Raw genomic sequence first — 20,877 nt, forward strand, 5'->3', positions numbered from 1 at the left:
CTCTCTCTCTCTCTCTCTCTCTCTCTCTCTCACACACACACACACATATACACACACACACCACGGTAAAGCTCACATGAGCACACATAACCAGGTGTCCGATCAGTAGTGTGAGCTGTTTTAGGGTATTGTGATATACAAGTAAGTCATATTATTTGTAAATAATGCTATAACCCTACTTAAAAACATGAAAAGACAACCATTTGCATTTCTATATTTATTGTTTCGGAAACCCTGCTGTAAAACCGCGAATTCTTATGAAGAATTATGTAACTATTGGTGAAAAAACCCCACACAATCAGTACTGACAACACTTGACAATACAAATGCAAATTTTGTAAATTTAACTTCAGCTTCCACACGACTCTCCACTCCAGTGCCAACAACAATTGCGTTCGATCTATAAAACTATAATTACGTCTACACGTCAATTGGTATCTACAGCAAACTGTGTACTGATATTGCAGTAAGTCTCACAGTCATCGCTGAGAATGTAAAATAGTTGTAATTTATTTTGTAAGCCTGGAAAGACTGGACCACCAGGATGGACTTGCATGTGTTCAGGCTGTGGCTTGTTCAGCATTAAAAAGCCCATACAACGATATTTTATAAGCAGCAAAGATGCTTTAAGTTACTACACAACGGGTAGCTTTGATTTGAAGAAGGTCGTATAAAGGAAAGCAACCAGTGTTGGAGAAACTGTAAATTCTGATGTTCAAATTCAAATGTAGCACCGACTTAGAGCTATACAATAATGTGGAAGTGTGACGTTGATACTAAACTTCTGCAGCAATTGTCCAGGGTCTATACTGAAGTTGGCACGTTTAGTCCTCGATACACTAGCTGGCATAAATGCCATAACTTTTGATAAAGTTTTCATTGCTTTTTTCCGTAACACCAAAGCATATACTGCATCCTAGAAAACGTACCAAAAGTTCAAAGTTTCAGCCAATGGGCATAGCTGTGCATCTTTGAATCACACACGGGTTTTGACAGTGACATTCTTGCAGCGGACCAGAAAAAAAAACTCACTTAAATCATGGATGTCAAACTGCTTGTCCCCATCGCTTACGTTAACATACAAATGTGTAGTGATCACATATCTGCAATAGTCGAATACTAACTATAGATGGCGCACCGTGTTTAGGCAAATGAATATTCTCCAGTTATAAAGGCTCATTATCATTTAATTTGCATACGAAAACGATGCTTTGGTAATACATTTTGCATTTATGAATATATCTAATTACGAAATCGAGAATTACGCTTAAAAACCTCATAATGGTTAGCCAATTATATTTTTACAACTTTTTCAGACACATTTTTCATGTAGCACTGTCGGAATTACAAAACTTTCCGAACTTTATATAAACTTGTCTTTCATTTCAGTGTTTCCTCAACTACAGCACTTGATAAATCTGACAAAACGGAAAACGCGTAGTAAATTTTCAGACGACTACCACGGGTAGTCGCCTACTTAAGGTAGAACGCTCCTCGGGGACAGATATTCGGACTCTCAAATTTGTATACCTTTTTTTCTGATCTACCACTTGTGGGGGCTCATTTTTAAGCTCTTGGAGAAAGAAAAACTTTCAGCGTCTTAGTTTATCGAAAATAAATGTTTCAATTTTTATCCAATAGAGTTAACTCTGGGATGGCGGCCATTTTGAATTTCAAGTATCGGTTATTTGTTTCTCTAGTTCTAAAATTTGCACGGTGACCCCCGATTTTTATTCTTGATTTTGAAAGAGAATGGTTGGATTCCTTGAGGAGAGTTTGAGCAAAAGTTTAAGTCTTTCACTTCGAGGTGCATACTACCTTAAGGTAAATTAGACCAAGTCGCATAGATTTCCTTCATTCATTTTATGTTTATCTTAATCATTATAAAATTATCTGAGACGTTCACTCGTTTTCACAATGTTTCCTAAACTACACAACTTTTCAGCAATGCTATTGCCATGATTGCGGGGACCTTTGATTTTCCCTATGGCAACTCACTTTTGACATGCACGTGATAGATTAAACATATTTCATTAATGACGTAAGCATATACATTTTTGGTGGGTGCACATCCCATTATCGTCGGGGTAACCATGAGTCCAGATATTTGAAAACTTTGATAATGAATAAAACATTGCCGGCTAAACTACCTTATGAAAATACGTTACGAAACACGTTATCAAACTAAGGTTGTACTGAATGCCTAAATGAAGTGATGTAATTGTAAATATTTCAGCAAAAGTCCGTGTAGTGTTCTTTCAATCCTCTATTTAATGGGCTCTCTGAAGACAAAGTAAGGCATCTACAACAGTACTTCAAATTATCAAGACACGCTGTTCGCTTTTTCCAGATCTGAACGGTTAACCAACCTTCCAAGAACGTACAAAATGCAGGTGGAATGAGACAAAAATAAAAAGTTTTTCACAATGTTTCCAAAGTTTTTCAATGGCACACCTTAGCCTTTACAAAGCAGGGGTCCGTTCTACTGTATATCCCTTTCAAGGAACAACAATATTCACATCTCTCGTCTTTTCTTGTTTTCTGCTCCTAAGTCATCTCGTTTGCCTTCTCGGGATATCACGCGTGACTTGAGTCCTTGTCGCCACCGAGATTGAGTTCTTTGACTCTGAAGGTGCCTTCTGCATCTATAGATCCGTGGAAGATGCGTCTGCAATAGGAAAAAAAAAACATCAACATATCAGCATTGCATGTTTTTTTGCAAATGATTACATGGACGAACTTGATGTCTTCACTACTGAAATGTCATTCTATTGTTATTGGATGTTATAAAATCATGAATCCAGGCACCAAATCCCGACTTGACCAGAAATTAGTACGTAACTGGTCGTTTTACCAAGGCAATGTATTAATTTGTCATCGAAAAAGCCACCCAGGCTATTTTCATGACGCTAAGTCTCATATCACTATCAGTCTTACTGTTATTGAGGGAAAATAGGTGTAGCATCCAATACAGTGTTCTCCAATAAACAGAGGACGGCCAATTTACATGACAATGTTTAATTTACATCTTCTTCTGTTTTGCAAATGTATTTTTATACACATGTGAATAGATTGCTTAAAAATAGAGAGGATGCTCATCTCAAAAAATCCCCTTATAGAGAACCCCGCATTGATAATTTTGTCATTGTTTTCTTTCTACAGAAAAAGCGTATTAAAATTTCAGGGTTCTAAAATCCCCACATGCATACTACATTACGCGTATCCATATTAACTTGGTGCAGCTAGATTGCCACACAAAACTTCACAGTGTGAATGCTGATAATAACAATCAGTTTCCAACCCCTGTATTTTCTTTTGCCGTCTACAGCATGTTGACTTGAAACATAAAGTGTTAACCTCGCCAACCAATACACGTTACACAATACTGCAATGTTATTGTCGTTAGATGAATGCTGGTGAACTAAAATACAGCTGTCAATAATAACATGGGACTATACGCACGTACAGTCTGTGTAGGCGGGATATACATTGAAAGTTTTGACACGATTCGGGAAATAGAAAGAAACAGGGTGTTACTGAAAAAAGAAGAATATGAGAATTTCACTACACCATCAAAAGTAACGGCTAACGGGGCAGTAAAGTAAAAGGGATTCATTTTGTACAGAAATCGTCGTCTGCCTTTTTGTGTAGATAACAGTTACGAATAACGGCCTTGCCGAAAATTTAACAGAAGTATTCTTTTACCGCCTGACAAAGGTATCATCAGACGCGTGTATAACAGCCACCTGTAAACATTTATGGTCGTATTCATTGTCAGCCCGTCTGACTGTAATGGATTTTGAACGAGCTTGTCTGCAAAATGCTGCATGCTGGACCCTGCTTATAAGGACTGATCATGTCCATCGTTACGTGCATGCTTAGGGTGAACGATTATTGTAAACCAACATTGAAATATACTCGACGCCGTGACACCAGAGTGACGGTCGTGACAATCATAGCCGTCGGTCGTCAAGGTAGAACCATAGGGGTAGCACATTAAGCGAGAAATCGTCACATTGGACTAACTGACAATATCGATGTCTAAGCTATTGTCGCCGGGGATCTCTTAAAACAGACAAACACAACATCCCCTTGGAAACCGTCAATCGACCCTAGTAATGCACGCAAAACTCATAAGAGAGGTAAAATATTTCACACTGAATTCCTATGCGCAAGTTTTTAAAACGTGAAAAGTTTCACAGAGTATACGTAGATTCAGTTGCTTTATAAACTTATGACAGATTATACAACTGAAAACGCGCGAGCGAAATAATCAGAAAAAGATGTGAAAGTGTTCCTGCTGAGATGGAAAGTAATTCTTGAACGCCACTGACATATTTTTAGTTGAGAGTCCGCACTAGCTTTGTCAAACAATGATCAAGAAAAACGTCTTTGCCAGAGATGGCGCTGTTTGAGCCAAATAGTACAATCAGCAGACATTGGAAAAATGCAATTCGATTGATACCCTAGACACATTTTGGTGACCTACCAATTCTTTAACCCGTACTATTCGTGCGAAATTTTAACTTAAACGCGTCAGATAATATTTGCAATGTTTACAGTTTGCAGTCGCGTAAATGCCAGCCTACTCTCCGTTGATGCGTATTGAAGTAGACACTTCCGCGCAGTGAAGTGCAGTCGCGTTTTGCTTCGATGAAAATACGGCAATATTTGTACAGCACTTTGAGATCATCGACTGCAAGGTTGGGGGCTGTAGGGCGTTTTCAAAGCGCTCAAGTGTCATTCACTAGTCGTAGAAGTCGAACATGCAGTACAATTTCAAAGCATGTATTTGATTTGCAGTTTGGCTGTGAGCGGAAATATATTTTCTCAACGCAGTGTTCGAAATAAATTGAAATGGTAACAATTAGCTTACCGTTTCTGATCTTCATCTCTATGGCATTAGGCCGTAAATATGAAGTCGCTTAAGATATGGAATAAAAATTTGCTTTCATTTTGGTTTTGACGTCGACACACGGGTTTCGAGTGAAAGTTTGGCTGCTAGTAGACTTGGGGAGTGCAGTCAAAAGTGCGAAGTTCAGGTGAAAATCAAGATATTATTTTCGTAGTCTCGCATTGCAATATGAGAAACCATTGCTTCTTTTGAATACACCGAGATGTCTCCACGATCTACTATGTATTCTAATATATATATATATATATATATATATATATATATATATATATATATATATATATATATATATATATATATATATATTCTCTTTGATGGCAGGAACAGAAACACTGGTCGTCAGTTTTCAACTTTTGCAAGCAAGGTTATGGTACAAACTAGCAGATGGCGTGGGTGAATTTTCGCCATACTGTCCATAGGCAGCCGATTGGGGGCGCCAAACCCAGCGTACGCACTCAAACGGACAGGCGCTATGAACTTGGTGGTCGCACGCATGTAAACTTGAGTGATTCTCAGCCTTTAATGACACCATAGACAGTTTTTCTATCGTCTATGATGACATCAAATTATTCAGTCTCGCTGTGCATAGATTGAAGATCCCGAAACCCTTTGCCTTCATATCATGAATAATGTAATTTTGATGTCAAAGTAACAATATTTGCCCACCGTGGTACAACGGATTGATATATCACATCCAAGATATCGCTTTCTTGTACTTTTTCTTTTATCATAAACATTGCCTCTTACGTCAGTGTACCTTTAGTTAGTCAAGCAAGCTAATCGTACATTAACCAAGGACAATAGGTTTTTTGTCTAAAAAACATACCAACTAAAAAACGAAATGAAAAGCTGTCCTCTTTCTTTCATTGAGAACATGTGAAAGATATTTAGCTGTCCATAGTTTTCTCGTTCTATTCATTATAAGGTTTAAGTCATGCGTTAAAGGATGCTTTGTTGGGTGTATAGTGACGACATTGTGCTTGCAAGGTCGTTAATGCAGATTGAGTTTTGAAGCACGGCTAACCCCTTCGCTTCCAAGCCCGCCTCGTTTCAACACAAGTATTATATAAATTTGCAAAACAAAGTACAAAACTGACTATTTGTGAAGGCCATCGTATTTTCTTGTGTGAAATTAACTTATGCAAGAACTTCACAAGCTATACCTAGTTATCTTAACTCTTCAAATTTTAGGTCACGACTGGTTTCCCCCTAAAGGTTTGGAATGTTATCGGCTGTCCACTGTGTACTGGCACTTGTGTTCCAAAGCTTCAAGAAAAGATGCAAGTCAAGCATAAAGAGTACCATTGTACAAAGACTGTGCTATGTACCTGGTATCTGTATTCCACGGCTGTGTATGATGATCGCACGCCAACAAGAACACTGCGCAATACTGTGTACAAGGTCACTCTGTGTACACGAATAACAGCATCAACATTAACTGTTTGTGACGGGACGTTGATGTGGATAACATTTTAAAGGGATAGCATATTTCAAATCATTTTCTACTTGTCTAACCTGGGGTGTAAGAGGATGCCATGAATAGCTGTAGCTTGCCTTATTAATCACATACTATCCCCTTTTGTTGAACTTTACGGACCAGTACATCCATGGTCCAAGAAACTCTGAGAAAGTGAGTCTGAAATTGCAAGTCACAGGGCACATTGGCTTGCCAAAGTTGAGTGAATGTTTCACTGTAGCCATTTCCCCTAAAAGCTGATGGAAATAATCAGTGTCTTGAAATCAAACAGAGCACGGAATATCACATCTTGACTGGAGAAAGAATTTCTCCTTTCGTTTATTGTATTTCGGTATATAACATCTCTCTAAAACAATAATCTACATTTTAGGGTTTGCTTTCAAATTATCCAATATTTCCATCGTAATTCACTGCGATACAAAAGATACCTTTGTGAGCAAAGTCCCAGTAAACCCGGCTGTGTGGTGTTTATCAAGTGAAAACTGAGAATTCTGTCTTCGACGTGACGTGTTTGCTAAGGTTCACTGTGTGTGAATGAACCTACCTCGTCCCTATCCTTTGATTAAACTTGCCACCTTTGTGTGATCAACGTCATGAAAGGGACAAAGGGGGTCACAGGACATGTGCACTGGTCGACTAAACAAATTTTGTGGTGACTCAAATGTCACAGGTTCAGCACACAAAAGAATTCTAGTCGAAAAAATCTTCAGCGTCAATAATATCGCTGACCGAGCATAGGAACGTAAAAGGAATGTGGTCACAATGCGTGTGTTCTGTGTTCGGCGGTAAATTAATATCGCCCCGAGGGTTCTACACGAGACGTTGGACAACTTCTATGCTTTCATTTTATTCTTATTTTACATGTATATATATTCTATTTACGTTGTTATCATTGGACAAGAGGAAAGTTTATAGAACAATTGGATCTTCATGTATGTATTGGCATGCTAATTGGCCGGGGAACGCCGACATTGTCCTTTTGTACAGGTCAACTCTTTCAAACAATCAGGGATTCCAAACTACTGAACAGCCATGCTTGTAATCTGCATTGGTACTCGGTGGGAAAAAAATCGCACACTGCAACCAACCTGAAACAAAAGCATGTTAAACAAACATACAAGGCAAGACTTCCGTACCCAGAATCAATTTAGGGGGGGGGGCATCATCTCTCTCAGAAAATCTGACCTTGAGGAGGTCTAGTTAGGTCACGGTTAGTGTAAGAGTTATCATCAATTACAAATATACCAAAAGTGCTGCTACGAAAGCCTGAAGTTGGGGACTTGTAGGGAAGTCTTGCCACTAAAATACTTTCGATGGGTCCCTTCCACCTTAGGGTTTTCAGAAGAACAGTGTGTTAGTCTACACTATAGCTAGAACTAACCCTAACCTTAACCTTGAACTCTTTTAAGGTTGGGTTAGATGCCACTAAATATTGTTGTTTTGTGTATTACCACCATTTATCGTCTACTCTCTACAGCAAATAGAAATACCCAGTACTTGGCTTGACATCACATCCTGTGTACCAGTGCAGTGCTTTGTTATTTATCACAATCGAATTTTTCTTTCCTCACGTGAATTTAATTGTCAACAATATAAAAACATCTTCAGCTTATTATGCATCGTGTTGACATGCATTATATTATGTGTTTCAGCATGTTCAATGGATTCCATCTGGCAAACACAGATAATAAATATAACAGAGATTTAAAATATATAATTAATTACTGTAACATTGGCTGGTACACAATCATAAGTATACACTTACTTTAGGGTGGGGTTATCCCTCAGGAGAAGTCTTTTCAGGTCATCCGTGTCCATATCAAACATGGTTTGTAATTCCAAGATCCTCCGTTCGAATGCAACGTCACGTGGATTTTTCCCGCCATCAAATTTGAATACACTATCTGTTTCGCCTGCCGCTCCCTCTGCGCCGTCTTCTATGTCATCATCCTCGGATTCATCCTTCCCATCCTCCTGTTTGGGGTTTTCAGCATCGTCTGGTTCGACCTTTGTGGCTTCTTCCTCCGCCTTTGTGTCCGATTGTTTTGTGATATTGTCACTAACATCTAAACTTCCTTGTTCGTTTCGACCAGGTATACTCTCTTCCTGTTTTTCGCTTGTATTGGTAACATCCGGCAGTTCCTTTTTATCAGTTTGTTCACCTTCGCCTCCCTCGTTTGCGACATCTTCGATTCTGCGAGAGTCCTGACTGTCGCTGGACAGCGTCGTCGTGGTCGTGTGCGTTGACATGTTGTCAAGTTCCTGCAGTTGCGCCTTGCGCTTCGCCCTCTTTCGCAGCCTCCTCAGCAGTTTCTTCCTCTTCAGCTCTTCGTAGGCCTCGATGTAGCTCTGTAGTTGCCAGTAGGTGATGCTGCGCGTAGTTTCAGGTTTATCGCAGAGGAACGCATGCAGGACTAGAACCTGGTTGCTGGGATCGTCGGGGTCGTCCATTATTCGAGTAATGCATGCAAAGACGTAGGGATGAATGAGAGATCCCACACCATAACTTACATGGTGCAAGGGCACAAACTGGTGGATACCCTCCCGTTTAACTTTATTAAATGGCCCACCAATTTCCTTCACGTGAAGTCCATCCTTGTCAAACCGCATTGTTACTTTCGGGAGTTTCTGCCTTTCTCGGAGTTTACAGAGAGAATCAACCGGCCCTTCGACGTTGTCACGACCAAATTCCCCTGCAGCCGGCATTCGGCCCAGGTAATGACAGGTAAATGTTGGATACCTGATCGGAGATCTTCCGAGCCCACGCTCGTTCATCTTCGTTTGAAACTCGGCCTCTTGCTTTTTCCTGTCCGACTTTGAGTCGCTGCCACTCCGTTCTCTAGTACTACTTGAACGTCTTTTTGCACTGTGGTCGCTTTCCCTCGTGACGCCATGATGATTGCTGGCCAGTGCCCCGTTCAGATCGGCACTTTTACTTCTCGATAGCTTCCTGAAAAACGACGCCATCTCCAGCTCCAGTGGTCAAGACTGAAGTGTAAACACCAGCGACACTCCGATGACTGTTATGTTCTTGAGAAGTAGAGCCGCGTGGGAATGGAATATTTTCTTCACTAGATCATGAAAGTGTTCAATGGCGTTGACAACATCAACATCGACCTGGTGAGTCCATGAATTTACAATGGACAGATTTCAGAAGTAGGTCTGAAGATAACAACGGCAAAACAGTTATTACCTTAAATATTGTTGCAGGCTGCTATTAACGCGGTATATCACCTACAGCCCGCGAATTAATTCAATCAGTCCTGGAGCCGTCTAGTTTTTCAGACAAATGACGACGAGCGACCTGATATATGCCCTCTGGTATTCAGAGGCGCGTAAACTCTAATGGCCGACGCAGTCCCGACGGACGGTTATTGTTTGGCGGCGCAGAACCAGGAGTACAACAACCTTTCATAAACAAATTTAAGTGCTACTCTAATTCGCATACATTAGCATTAGGTTCGTGAACCTCGTTCTGGACAATTGGCAGGGTACCCTTTCGGTGAGTCGAAACACTGAGACTGTCTGACAATACGTCTTGACAAAGATAAAGTACTCTGGTGATAAGAATGACCTTCAGCGTTGTCAATAACATCTTCTTCACCTTGCGGTTTACCAACAAAGCAATCTTAAAGGTTTCGCAAACAGGGGTGTTCTATTGTTCCAATGTTAGCTTGTTGACATCGTTGAAAACAAACTGCTCTATCATAGGATTTAATTATATCCGTACCTTGCTGTCTTCTCTTGGTAATCCATTCATGAATATAAGGAGACACTGGTAAATTCTTAGTGCAGAAAAAGCTTTACTCTGACAATTAACAGGTAAAGAAACAGTAAAGTGTATAAATTTAAAATAAAATTTTAGGTTTTTGAAAAACTAAGATGCTGAACATTTTTCTTGCTCCAAGAGCTTTAAAATGAACCTCCACAAGGGATAGATCAGAAAACGATCGTAAAAATTCGAGAGTCCAAATACCAGTCTCCGACGCGCATTCTACCTTAACACGTGACAGGTCACTATTGTTTGAAAAAAAAGACAAAGTAAGAAAAGTAGCTCGACGAATCTTTCAAATTATTGTCTTTCGCATTGAATCATTTATGCACAACGATTTTAATTTCCATTCGCAACCATTTTGAAAAGATTTATGACAACTGCAATGGTGCATTTAAATGCTTGCTCTTTTTTGCGATAATTATCGACAAAGTACAATACACACTATTATGTCTATTTTAGACAATCATATAAGCACAGGTTCCATCAAAGAAAGCGCAGTTATACAGGCATAAACAAGTTCGGCCTAAATGCGAAAGCCAGTGTTATTTTAAAGTGATACTTTAAATCTTTTTCCAGGCACGTAAAAATACAATACCGTGAGAAAATGACACTTTCAAAACTTCAAAAACGTTAACAATGAAAGGGTGGAATTATTTCAATGGCAGATGCAAAACAGCCTACAGTGAGTTAACCGAGACACCCACTGTGACAGTCCTTCTAATGTTTGAGAATTTAAAAAAAATATTGAAATTGTATCAGGGATTCAAGGTCAAGACGCATACGGAGAATTCTGATATCACTTATTTATTTATTTATTCATTCATTACTTACTTGACCTTGTTTAGCGAGGTAGCCTGGTAAACTCTATAAACGTTTGTCTCCCAATGACACTCAAGGTGAACACGTCCAAAATACAATAACTATATAAAACAATTTAATGAGACAAATGCAATATTTAAAAACAACAAAAAGGCACATTAAAATCCCCAATAATTTATGCATAATTACATTTAAAAGAGGCAAGTATCTCCGAAGATTTTAATCCTGTTTTCAGCCTATTCCCCTCAATAGAGCCTTGTGTTCGATCACGATTTTTAAAAAAATATTTAGTCTGGCTTTGGTGACATCCAACTTATTTTCAGAGCTAGATCAAGTCACACGGCTTTGACGCTGATTGACAAATTTAAACATTTCCATTCATATATGATGGTTCAATACATTTCAAGGATTTAAACACTAAGCAAATTTTCGGATATTCTATCAGATGAAGGCATACTATGCAAAGATTTAAAATTTCCTTCGCATACAATGGTTATTATTAGCGTCAATCATAATACGCACAGCGCGCTTCTGTAAGTTGAATAGATTATTTAAATTTGCAGTAGTTCCCCAAGAAATACAGCAATAGTCCAAATGAGGATTGCGATGTGATTGGACAAAACATGTATCTACAAGTCATTACTGCAACATTGTGACAACATTCTCAAAATTTCATAGGCCGAAGCTCGATATTTAAACTTTAGATGTAACTTACTGTTAGCATGACCCTCATGCGCCACTTTGTTGACTCAAGATTATTGTCAACTTAACTACTCGTATAAAATAATATGATCCAAGGTCTGATTATGCTACATTGTACTAAAACTCATTTTCTATGCCTTAGTGGACTATTTAAAAATATAAATCCCACAGACAACTACAGGGGATCATGCACCGTCCTTTATTGTAGTGGATAACGTGTCGTCGCAACCCCCATTCTTTCAATACATTGAAAAATAGATGGATGAATGTAAAATAAAGAGATTCACAAAATCTTTCAAATCAGAGACATCCTACATATGAATGTCTAAAGTGAGAGTGTGCATACATATACCAAGTAATGCCCTTTAATTACCATCAAGCTGTGAGTTTAGTTCATTTTCTGGTGTTTCTGTTATTTTGCGAAAGAATTTTTATCATAATATCAAAAGAAATTCTTATCGTACATTACGATACAATTTCTTTAGCAAACATAAGAAAAACACCGGGAAATGCAGCTTGTCAACACTGTATGTGTGACCTAATGCATGACAAATTTATTTTAGACGAATCAGCGTTCGTCAGACCTTGAATTTAGTAACAGTGGATGTTGTAAACAATTGTTTGCAAGGTAACACTCTACATTTCGACATGTTTTAGAGAGAATCCAAATGAAAATGTACCTTTCTTCTAAAACGTAAAGTGTGAGATAACCTAGTAATAGATGGCGCCGAGTATGACACGTTTTATATCTCAGGTTTATCCATATCTGGGTTGGGGAGAGAGAGAGAGAGAGAGAGAGAGAGAGAGAGAGAGGAGAGAGAGAGAGAGAGAGAGAGAGAGAGAGAGAGAGAGAGAGAGAGAGAGAGAGAGAGAGAGAGAGAGAGATGGGCAGGCAGACAAACTAGCACAAAGGAGGAGTTGTTTCTTGTGTGTTGGCTTAGTGACATACCTAATGAAATCAGCACGAACTGAAGGTTTACCAATGCCCTATCAACCAACATTCGTATTTGATGGAAGAAAGCAATATAGTTTTCATAACTGTCAGACTTAAATGTCACTCTTGATACATGCTGTATGACGAATCAGTTTCTACCCGACAGATTCATAAATTTCGCATTACGAGGTTTTTAAAAAGGTTTCATTTGAGCGCTCTTCGTCCAGACAAGAAATGTGGCACCCTAAGTGTTTCCAGGAAATGCTCACGGGGAGGAGGACAATGATTGAACAAATATGGATGGCCTAAATTTGCTAGAAATGAAATCTACCTCTCTCTTTAAAACAAGGAAAGTCCATAACGTTGTATGTGGTGGATCTTACTTTTAAATCATAGTATCTCCGTGCCTGCTTCATTTACCCCCGTGAACTATTTAACAGATTTAAGGAAGTCGAAGACGAATCTTGCTTTATTTGTACCCTAGAAAGAGTCACGGTGGTTTGCGAGTAAGATATATTCGAACTCCTACTCTATTCCAAGGCCTGTGACGACCTGACGACCTGAAAGACAACTTTTTGCGCCAGGCAACCAACAGTTTAGAGCTTTATCCAAGTCGGATTTGACTTCTGCTTTTCTTTACTTTTTAAAGTTGGAAGCCCAGTTCGGTTTTTGTTTGTTTGTTTTCTTACAATCGCTATCTCCAAGTCCCATTCTCCTAATAAGTTGTGGTTTTGAACGACATTTCTATGGTATCAGCAGCAGATTGAAGTAGATGTCCTGTCGACGTTGATAATTAACGACTGAATCAAACACTTTCAATGCAATGAAATATGATTTTGATTGTTCCTGTCGTACAGCTGACTGCATAAGAGATGAAAGGTTTGTCAGTATTGCTGGCAAAAGATAGTGCATCGCTATGGGTAATACTAAACGTTTATAACCCTACCTCTTACAAACACGTGATATCAGACAGATTGAAAACTCGTTGTACGTAAGTTTCCATCACAAGCAAAGAAAAAGTGGAGAAAGACGGTCATCTAGCAAATTCAGTGTATTTATAGCTCATCCGATCTAAGGCTATTATGGACAATGGGCCTGACATATCTCGTCTCCCAGAACAGGATTTCTGAAGGAAGGAGCATCCTAGCGATACTGTAGCGCTAGAATGAATAAATAGCATGCTCGATTGTTTGTGTCAGGATACTAAATTCCTGAAGATCAAGGATGCGGGGAGGGTTAAAGGTCATGTCTTTAACGAAGCATTTTACGGGACCTATCTGTTTGGTCGGGTGGTTTTCGCAGGTCATCACAGTCATCTTCAAGAATCAGTATTCATTTTAGAACGTCACGTGATCACGCTTACTCAACAGCGAAATGTCAAGATCGACTGTTATCGTCACTGGGAAATCCTTATCGATTAAACAATTTGTAATGAAATGTTTAATGCTCGAAATTGTAAATGGAATCGATATTCTGAAGTCTACCGATATCAGTGAACAACAAACAGAAAAGTCTGACTGGCTACCGGCAAACACGATATTTTGTGCATCTCTTGGCACTAAGGATGTCTCACACGTCCCAGGAAGTAATTTTATAATGTATTATCCATGTATAAGGTCAGAATAGTAGACTACAATAAAAATCTTTCTAGAATGCATTGTGATAGCGAAGCTACATAAAAATCGTTCCGTTTCTTTTTGTGCTTGCATGGCTTTTACCCATGATAATTCCACGTGCACCTTCATTGGCTGCTATATATGAAAAACAATCGTTTCCAAACCATATACCCTGGGAAATACGTTATCACGGCTGAAATAAATTTTGATGCACTGATTTCCTCAGGCCCAATAATTTGAACTCAAATCAGTAATGACTCGAATTTCTTGCAGTTCATATAAGCTTATAGTGATATAAGATGGCTCTTAATTTACGTATTAAATGCCAGGAGAAACGGCCTCGACAAAATCTTCCTTTTCAACAGTCTGTGTTCCAGTCATTGTCGTCTGCAGCATTGAATGACACAAAAACGTGCTTTGAGATCGGCAGATATAACGGTGACGTCACCATCACTTCGCCCAGTACCCTCAATTATAGCATTTTTCATCCTCTCTTTTTCAATGGTTTCTTCAAAATTGTCTGGACTGAGTACGTGCTTTCAAGCTGTACAAAGCTGGGACTAACATTCTCATGTGTGCTACAATGATACTGAATGGTAGTATTATTCTATCTCGATCTTCAATCGGCGCACACCGATTAATGAGAAAACCCCCGATCTACGATTGAAAATCCCACGAGACAGCTGCCTAGAATTTGATTTGTTTAAATTTCCGTGCACGTTCATGTTGATTGAACTCTGCACATGCAAAGGAAGTGTTCTAAATCATGCAAGAGACGAGAACCAATATTAAAATCTGATTCTGATTTATGATTTTAATCACTGTCGGAATACAGTAGAGAATCATGTCTGGAAACTGATTGATTAAAATATCAGCAAAATGAATATTTCTACAATTGTGAAGCGTATTAAATGCTAGGGCAAGTGAAAATTAGTTAGCCCTGCTATGATGGCTTCAGGTGATCTCAATTTTCGGAATGATCAAAATCGGTTTCTCAATGATCAACGGACATGACCAGGCCGAACTTGCATTTTCAAGTTTCCAGCTCGTTTAATTTAAGTACAATTGAAACATGTATCTTTGACTCTCCTTCGCTCGTTGCGATCTCGAGTTTTTTTTTCTTTCCTCGAACCCACGACCATTGAGAGGGCGAATTCATGATGTTTGAGAGGGCGCCATTCAGAGACGACATCAACAAACCGTTATGTACGCATCGTGACCGTAGAATGACATTCGATGATCAGTGGAGCAGAGTCTAAGAGAGCGGCGCCCATTGACCGTATGGCCAGCAGACTATAACTTCAGATGGCAAGCTGGCGTACACCCTTTCTTCTTGGTTGGATTTTCTTTCCTTCTCTCTACTATCAGGCGAAGCGGATCACGTCTGCATTCACCAAGGATGAGCTAACCAAAGCGAAGATTGCTGAAAAGTAAGCGAACATTGATAACAATATATACGATATGTAACCTTTAATCCTGAAGGCTTCCCGGCTAGAGGGTCGATAAATCCAAAAGGCTCATCTTATCGTAGTGAGCTTGCACGCCAGGCAACATGCCAACACATATTACGCAATGACCTACAGACTTCAGAAATTGAAGACTGTTCAGTATTCAAAATTATGGTAGGATGTGAAAACTGCAATATCGTACGTTATATGACATAGACAGGGTACAGCAATTCTGGGAAAGCACCGACCATGCATTCAGAAATCATAAAAATTATGCAGGACGTAACAGAAGATAGACATTAGTCTTGTACAGGGCTTGTAAGTCACTCACAGTGTATACGTTTGACTTGATAATATCTAATCATTAGATCTGTGGAAAAACTTTGTTTATCATTAACAAAAACAGGCATTCTATCGTCATCGACCACATAGGTTATAGGTATAGCCAAGACATTTATCAGAGGGCAACCCCATAACACGTTTCTCTGGTAACTGATGTAAGTTTATTCATACACACTGAAGTGCGCATGATTTATTTATTTAGAATCAAAAATTAACACCATAGTCCACGTTTTGTTCTGAAAAAATTAAGATATGATGTCAGAAATTTAAGCGCGCTCGGGGGGGGGGGGGATCTTTCGTTTATACAACCAAACAGACTGGTCACATTCTAAGAACTTTGTACCGCTCATATCGATTGATGGCCTGTGTTTGCTCTTGCTAATAATAGAACCGGCTGTTTGACCCTGCAGGTCATTCCCGGGTTATTATACAGTGTGGCATGTTCTCAGGCAGCTTACATAGATCTTGTCAGGAATGAACTGAAACGAAGTTTACCCTTTCGATTGATCTATTATTATTTTACAAGACTACATTATGTGACGGACAATGCTCATCGATGAATCATTTTTATGACGTAAATTGTGCAGTTATCGTTTTCTTTATGTTTTTCGTAACATGTAATGACACCGCTGGGACTGTTGTCATTACATGTTATATTATCGTTACCACAGTCTCACCCATTCAAACCCCATTAACTGTATCATCTGACTATATTTTCGCGTTTTTTGTTCTGTCTGAAGTGGTGAAGTACAATTTTGAATCTGTAGCCAAAAATCATGTTGAAATGCAGCATTGTTCAAACTGTTTAATACACGGCCTGTGTGTATTACCGTTCGGTATTGTGATGTTATTGACATCTAGCGCTGGATAGAATTCATATGTTAACAACAGTATTGCATAAGATGAACACTGCATTGTGTTAGCAAGTCTAAGACCGATGCTTAGTATGTCAAGACCATACTGTCCGGAAAAGAGCACGAAACTGTACCTTTTTTTTACTGGAAAGAAAATAACAAACACATTAAGATTATCAATAGTTAGAGCTCTTGTCCACTTTCATGTGTATATGTTTTCCGGTTGATCTAAGCAGCAATGGCTGGTTTTTTTTATATCTTCTTGGAATCCTTACACCGAGCATTTATTTAAGGTTCATTCGATCCTACTCGTCTACATGAGTCACTCAAACAAACCACGTATAAGCTGTAATTACTGTAGTTACGGTTGCGCACGCGGGACACTGGGTTTTGCAGATGACTCGACTGGATAGGTTTAAACTGCTGATCGAAATACACGTAACATTTTCGATCGTCGTGTACGGCGCAATTTCACTGAAGTCTAGAATTTCTCAATGCAACCTTACAATAGGAGATGAATATGGCTCTGATTAATGAAGACTATTTCTCCATCACCATAGCAATGAATAATTCTAATTTGCTGGATATTTACCGAACCCCTTTCTGTTTGAACATTAACACAGGTCTGTTTCCATCGTGCAGGCGGTCATGGCATCTACAGTTGGTGTTATCATAGTTTCATCGTGTACTGGTGATATAATGTACGATAGGTTGGTACGCCCTCTCGCTTTCATTCTAACTCTAACTTTTAAAGATTTTTTAAAATGTTTAAAAGTATCATGTCAATTGCAAGTATTTGTTCTTCTCCCTAAAGTTTGAAAGATCAATATTTAGCTTGTCCATATAACGTCTATATGTGTAAAATACACTGGCATTGTTTACATTTGAATTCTAGTGCGGACCAGAATTTATTCGTCAACAACAACAGTGCAGTCTATACATGTACAGACTGAATTGACAAGCTGCATACTGTGTATATCAACATACAAGAAATCATAATTGACATTAAAAACAAAAATAGTGTGAAAAATCATCAAGAGTTAGAATTATTGGCCCTTTAATTATTTTTTCGGTTTCTGAGAGTCAGCTGTAGTATCTAGTTAAAATGAGAAACGGGAATACGTTTTGAACAGAGGATACTACCTGAAGTTAACGACAGAATAGAACGATGTGAATGACATATTTTGATTATTTTCAGAGCAGCCATATTTCATTGCATGTTTCCTTTGAATATGTGTCACTTTTTCCCCGTAGGCATTGGCTCGTTGAAAGCTACGTCATATTTGCAACACCGTATGAGCTTTTCGATATCTATGCTATGTACGTCGTCTTTACCGCTGGAAAATCTCAACAGCAATCAAATAAACTAAAAAGCCAAATTTTAGAGTTTTTGAAAAGTCATCCAGCGATGATTCTACATCACCTTGTCCTTATATTTCTCTTCGGACCTGTTGTTCTTGTAAGTATTCAAGTGTTTCATGCCGTTACCCTATCCATGAATATTTATTTGTGACAACATACTGAAGCTTATTCGAGTAGTTCGTTACCTTCCAAGAAAGCAAATTGTAAAGAAATGAATAATCGTAAATTTGACTCAGAGGGGTTGAAATAACACCTCAGAAGAATCCTTTGTTCCGTTTCGCAAACTTTTTGAGTGCAAGAAATGAGATGACATCAATTTGTATGAATTTGTTTTACGGATTCAGACAGTTTCTACGTTTTGTTGTTATGGTAAGATAGATAGCATTAGCATCATGCGAATCTAGGAAAGGTGTTAACATATTATATTTGTTTGTTCGTTATTTTACTTATTTTACTCCCGTACCTCTGTCAGTTTTTCCGGAACGGAAAGGGAGATTTCTTCGTTGGGTGTTTCTGTTTTGTCGAGATGGCGAATCCATTTATGCATTTCAGGGCGATATTGAAACAGGCAAGTTTATGCATTATATCAATTATTATTACCACTCGAGTTCTGACAGCAAGCTGTTCTCCAAGTGAATTGACATAACGCACACTATGAATTATTGTTTGTGCTGTACGACGTGCCTTGGGAACAGATCTTCGGACTCTGCAATCTTTATAATTCTACGCAATTGTGCCGTTTAATTTCGATTCATTTCGAAACTTTTGCAATAAATAAAGTTGTCAAAATTTGTTTTTTATAAGAAAACTGAGAATTTAATCTTCCTACTGACGATAAGCTTAAGTGTTTCGAATGTCGGTAAATGGGTAATGTGTTTTTTCGATCCAAGAATTTGCACAATTACCCCGGATGAACGAGAATAGTTTCTTTGGGCAGTTCTAGCAAATGTTTGTAGCTTTCTGTCTAGAGGAGTGTAGTATTCAGCTGAGTATTTCAACTTGCAGACGTCGACATGTGAAACTCTATGAATGCTTAGCATTTGCTGACTCGTCGTGACTGTTTTTCTGTAGATTGGTTTGGAGAACACACGGCTTGGTATTGCGAATGGTCTGTTGCTGTTGGTTACCTTCTGCGTGTGTAGACTGTTGCTGTTTCCCTTCATGTACGGCATCTACGGCAGAACCAGGAATCTGTCGCTGTGGGAAGTACCTTTCCACATCCCGTTGAAATGCAACGTTGGCTGCGCCGTTCTCCTGGCATTCCAACTCTACTGGTTTTACTTGATAATCGGTGCCGCCAAGAGAACTATAAAGAAACTCAGGTGACAAGCACTGCCCGTTTTACTCAGCTGTTACTATGACAACAGCTTGTATCATGAGGATGAACCGTAGACCACATTTGCAATATCAGTGCAATACAATAGGACGAGCTTGGATCATATGAATGTTGACGAGGACGGAGCCTTACGAAAATTCACACTCAATACATGCATCCTATGGAACTTGTTTGTAGCGGTGATAAGGCCAAGCAAAAAAAAAAAAAAATGTGTGTTTTCGGCAACATACCTCCGAAAATGAGGGTCCTAGGTAGGTCAGAGGAATTTTAAAAATATTCCTTTTTGTTGAATTCGACCCATAAAAATACGGTAAATTAGAGAATTTACTCGAAATATTTTAAGAATGCGAAAAATGTCCAGGGTCGGAGGTTTTGTCATGGGTATGTTCGGTTAGCGGAAACACACACATTTTTGTTTCTTGGTCTAATGCTTTAAGACAAGGATCAATGAATGACTAATCTAAACTGTTCGTGGTTCGCTAGCTTGACCATGCATATAAATTTTGAAATACTCTGAATGAGATACAAGAAAAAGTGCGATTGCATTAATTGGCCACTTTGTCAGGGTATCGTCAAATAGTTGGCCTCTTGTAAGAGAAATAAAATTGAAAGTAAAAGGGTAGTATTGGATAGCCCATTGAAACCAAAGTATAGAGTGAAAATATTGGACATGCTTTACCACAAAACAAATCAATTTACCATTGGAAGAAAGCCTTGGACATGTCTCCATGGCCATTGACACCAATTCTTTCAAGATGGCTGAAGTCGGCAGTAATTGCTGAGATGTGGGTAACTGATGGAAAAGCATCACAGTTATGCATTCACTGAGTGCAATTCTTCAAAGAAATCACTAGGGTATCACATCTTGTACACGGGAATTCAATTGCACTCGAACTAGCCACCGAACAATTTTCATATCAAGTCCACGAGTCTGAAGATATTGGGCATGTTTTAGGCAATGCAACTTTCGCACTTTGTTCTTGTACAACATACTTTCACAAAATAACTGAAATAATTTTTAATTTTTGTAAACAAATTTTTCGTGTGCATCTTACTTTTTTTCTGATGACAGGTTAGAAATCTTGCCCATGTATACGATGACATAGGCCTGAACAATTTAGCTATTAAAACATCACATATCTTCATCCGATGGTTACAATTATTTTATTATTTATGGGCACGTTTTCTTGTTCAATCTTATACAGTCAAAATGAGGCTGACAGCTGGGAACATTTCAAAAATAAAGACACTGTTTTTGTTGACAGTGAATTTTTATATAATGCGATATTTCTTTATT

The 20,877-nt window shown here is 38.7% G+C and overlaps 2 protein-coding genes across 3 annotated transcripts; one reads left to right on the top strand and one right to left on the bottom strand.

Annotated features, from left to right (window-relative positions):
* Window positions 1-202: 202 nt before the first annotated feature.
* LOC139145606 (uncharacterized) lies at window positions 203-9,792 on the bottom strand. 2 transcript variants are annotated; one of them, XR_011554977.1, is made up of 3 exons: window positions 8,158-9,792; window positions 1,591-2,668; window positions 203-1,515 (listed from the first exon to the last, which is right to left on the bottom strand). XR_011554977.1 is itself a non-coding variant. In XM_070716869.1 (2 exons), the coding sequence occupies exons 1-2, from the start codon at window positions 9,357-9,359 to the stop codon at window positions 2,578-2,580; spliced, it is 1,293 nt and encodes a 430-aa protein (XP_070572970.1). In that variant the 5' UTR covers window positions 9,360-9,768; the 3' UTR covers window positions 203-2,577. The 2 variants fall into 2 exon arrangements, 1 of the variants encoding a protein (XP_070572970.1); XM_070716869.1 differs by having other exon boundaries at window positions 203-2,668; window positions 8,158-9,768.
* A 5,360-nt stretch (window positions 9,793-15,152) lies between these two features.
* Window positions 15,153-20,840, top strand: LOC139145610 (TLC domain-containing protein 3A-like). The gene is made up of 5 exons (XM_070716874.1): window positions 15,153-15,668; window positions 17,506-17,592; window positions 18,137-18,341; window positions 18,717-18,812; window positions 19,316-20,840. Exons 1-5 carry the CDS (start codon window positions 15,544-15,546, stop codon window positions 19,568-19,570), a joined length of 768 nt encoding a protein of 255 aa, XP_070572975.1. The 5' UTR covers window positions 15,153-15,543; the 3' UTR covers window positions 19,571-20,840.
* The last annotated feature ends 37 nt before the right edge of the window (window positions 20,841-20,877 follow it).

Source organism: Ptychodera flava, chromosome 12, assembly GCF_041260155.1.
Source record: "Ptychodera flava strain L36383 chromosome 12, AS_Pfla_20210202, whole genome shotgun sequence".
Lineage (NCBI taxonomy): Eukaryota > Metazoa > Hemichordata > Enteropneusta > Ptychoderidae > Ptychodera > Ptychodera flava.

Coding starts and splice junctions, on each gene's coding strand:
- LOC139145606 (XM_070716869.1), bottom strand. CDS start 9,359: ATGGCGTCGTTTTTCAGGAAGCTATCGAGAAGTAAAAGTGCCGATCTG. Junction 2,669..8,157: donor AGGGATAACCCCACCCTAAA/GTAAGTGTATAC, acceptor TTCCTATTGCAG/ACGCATCTTCCACGGATCTA.
- LOC139145610 (XM_070716874.1), top strand. CDS start 15,544: ATGGCAAGCTGGCGTACACCCTTTCTTCTTGGTTGGATTTTCTTTCCT. Junction 18,342..18,716: donor TCTTCGGACCTGTTGTTCTT/GTAAGTATTCAA, acceptor TACCTCTGTCAG/TTTTTCCGGAACGGAAAGGG. Junction 18,813..19,315: donor TCAGGGCGATATTGAAACAG/GCAAGTTTATGC, acceptor GTTTTTCTGTAG/ATTGGTTTGGAGAACACACG.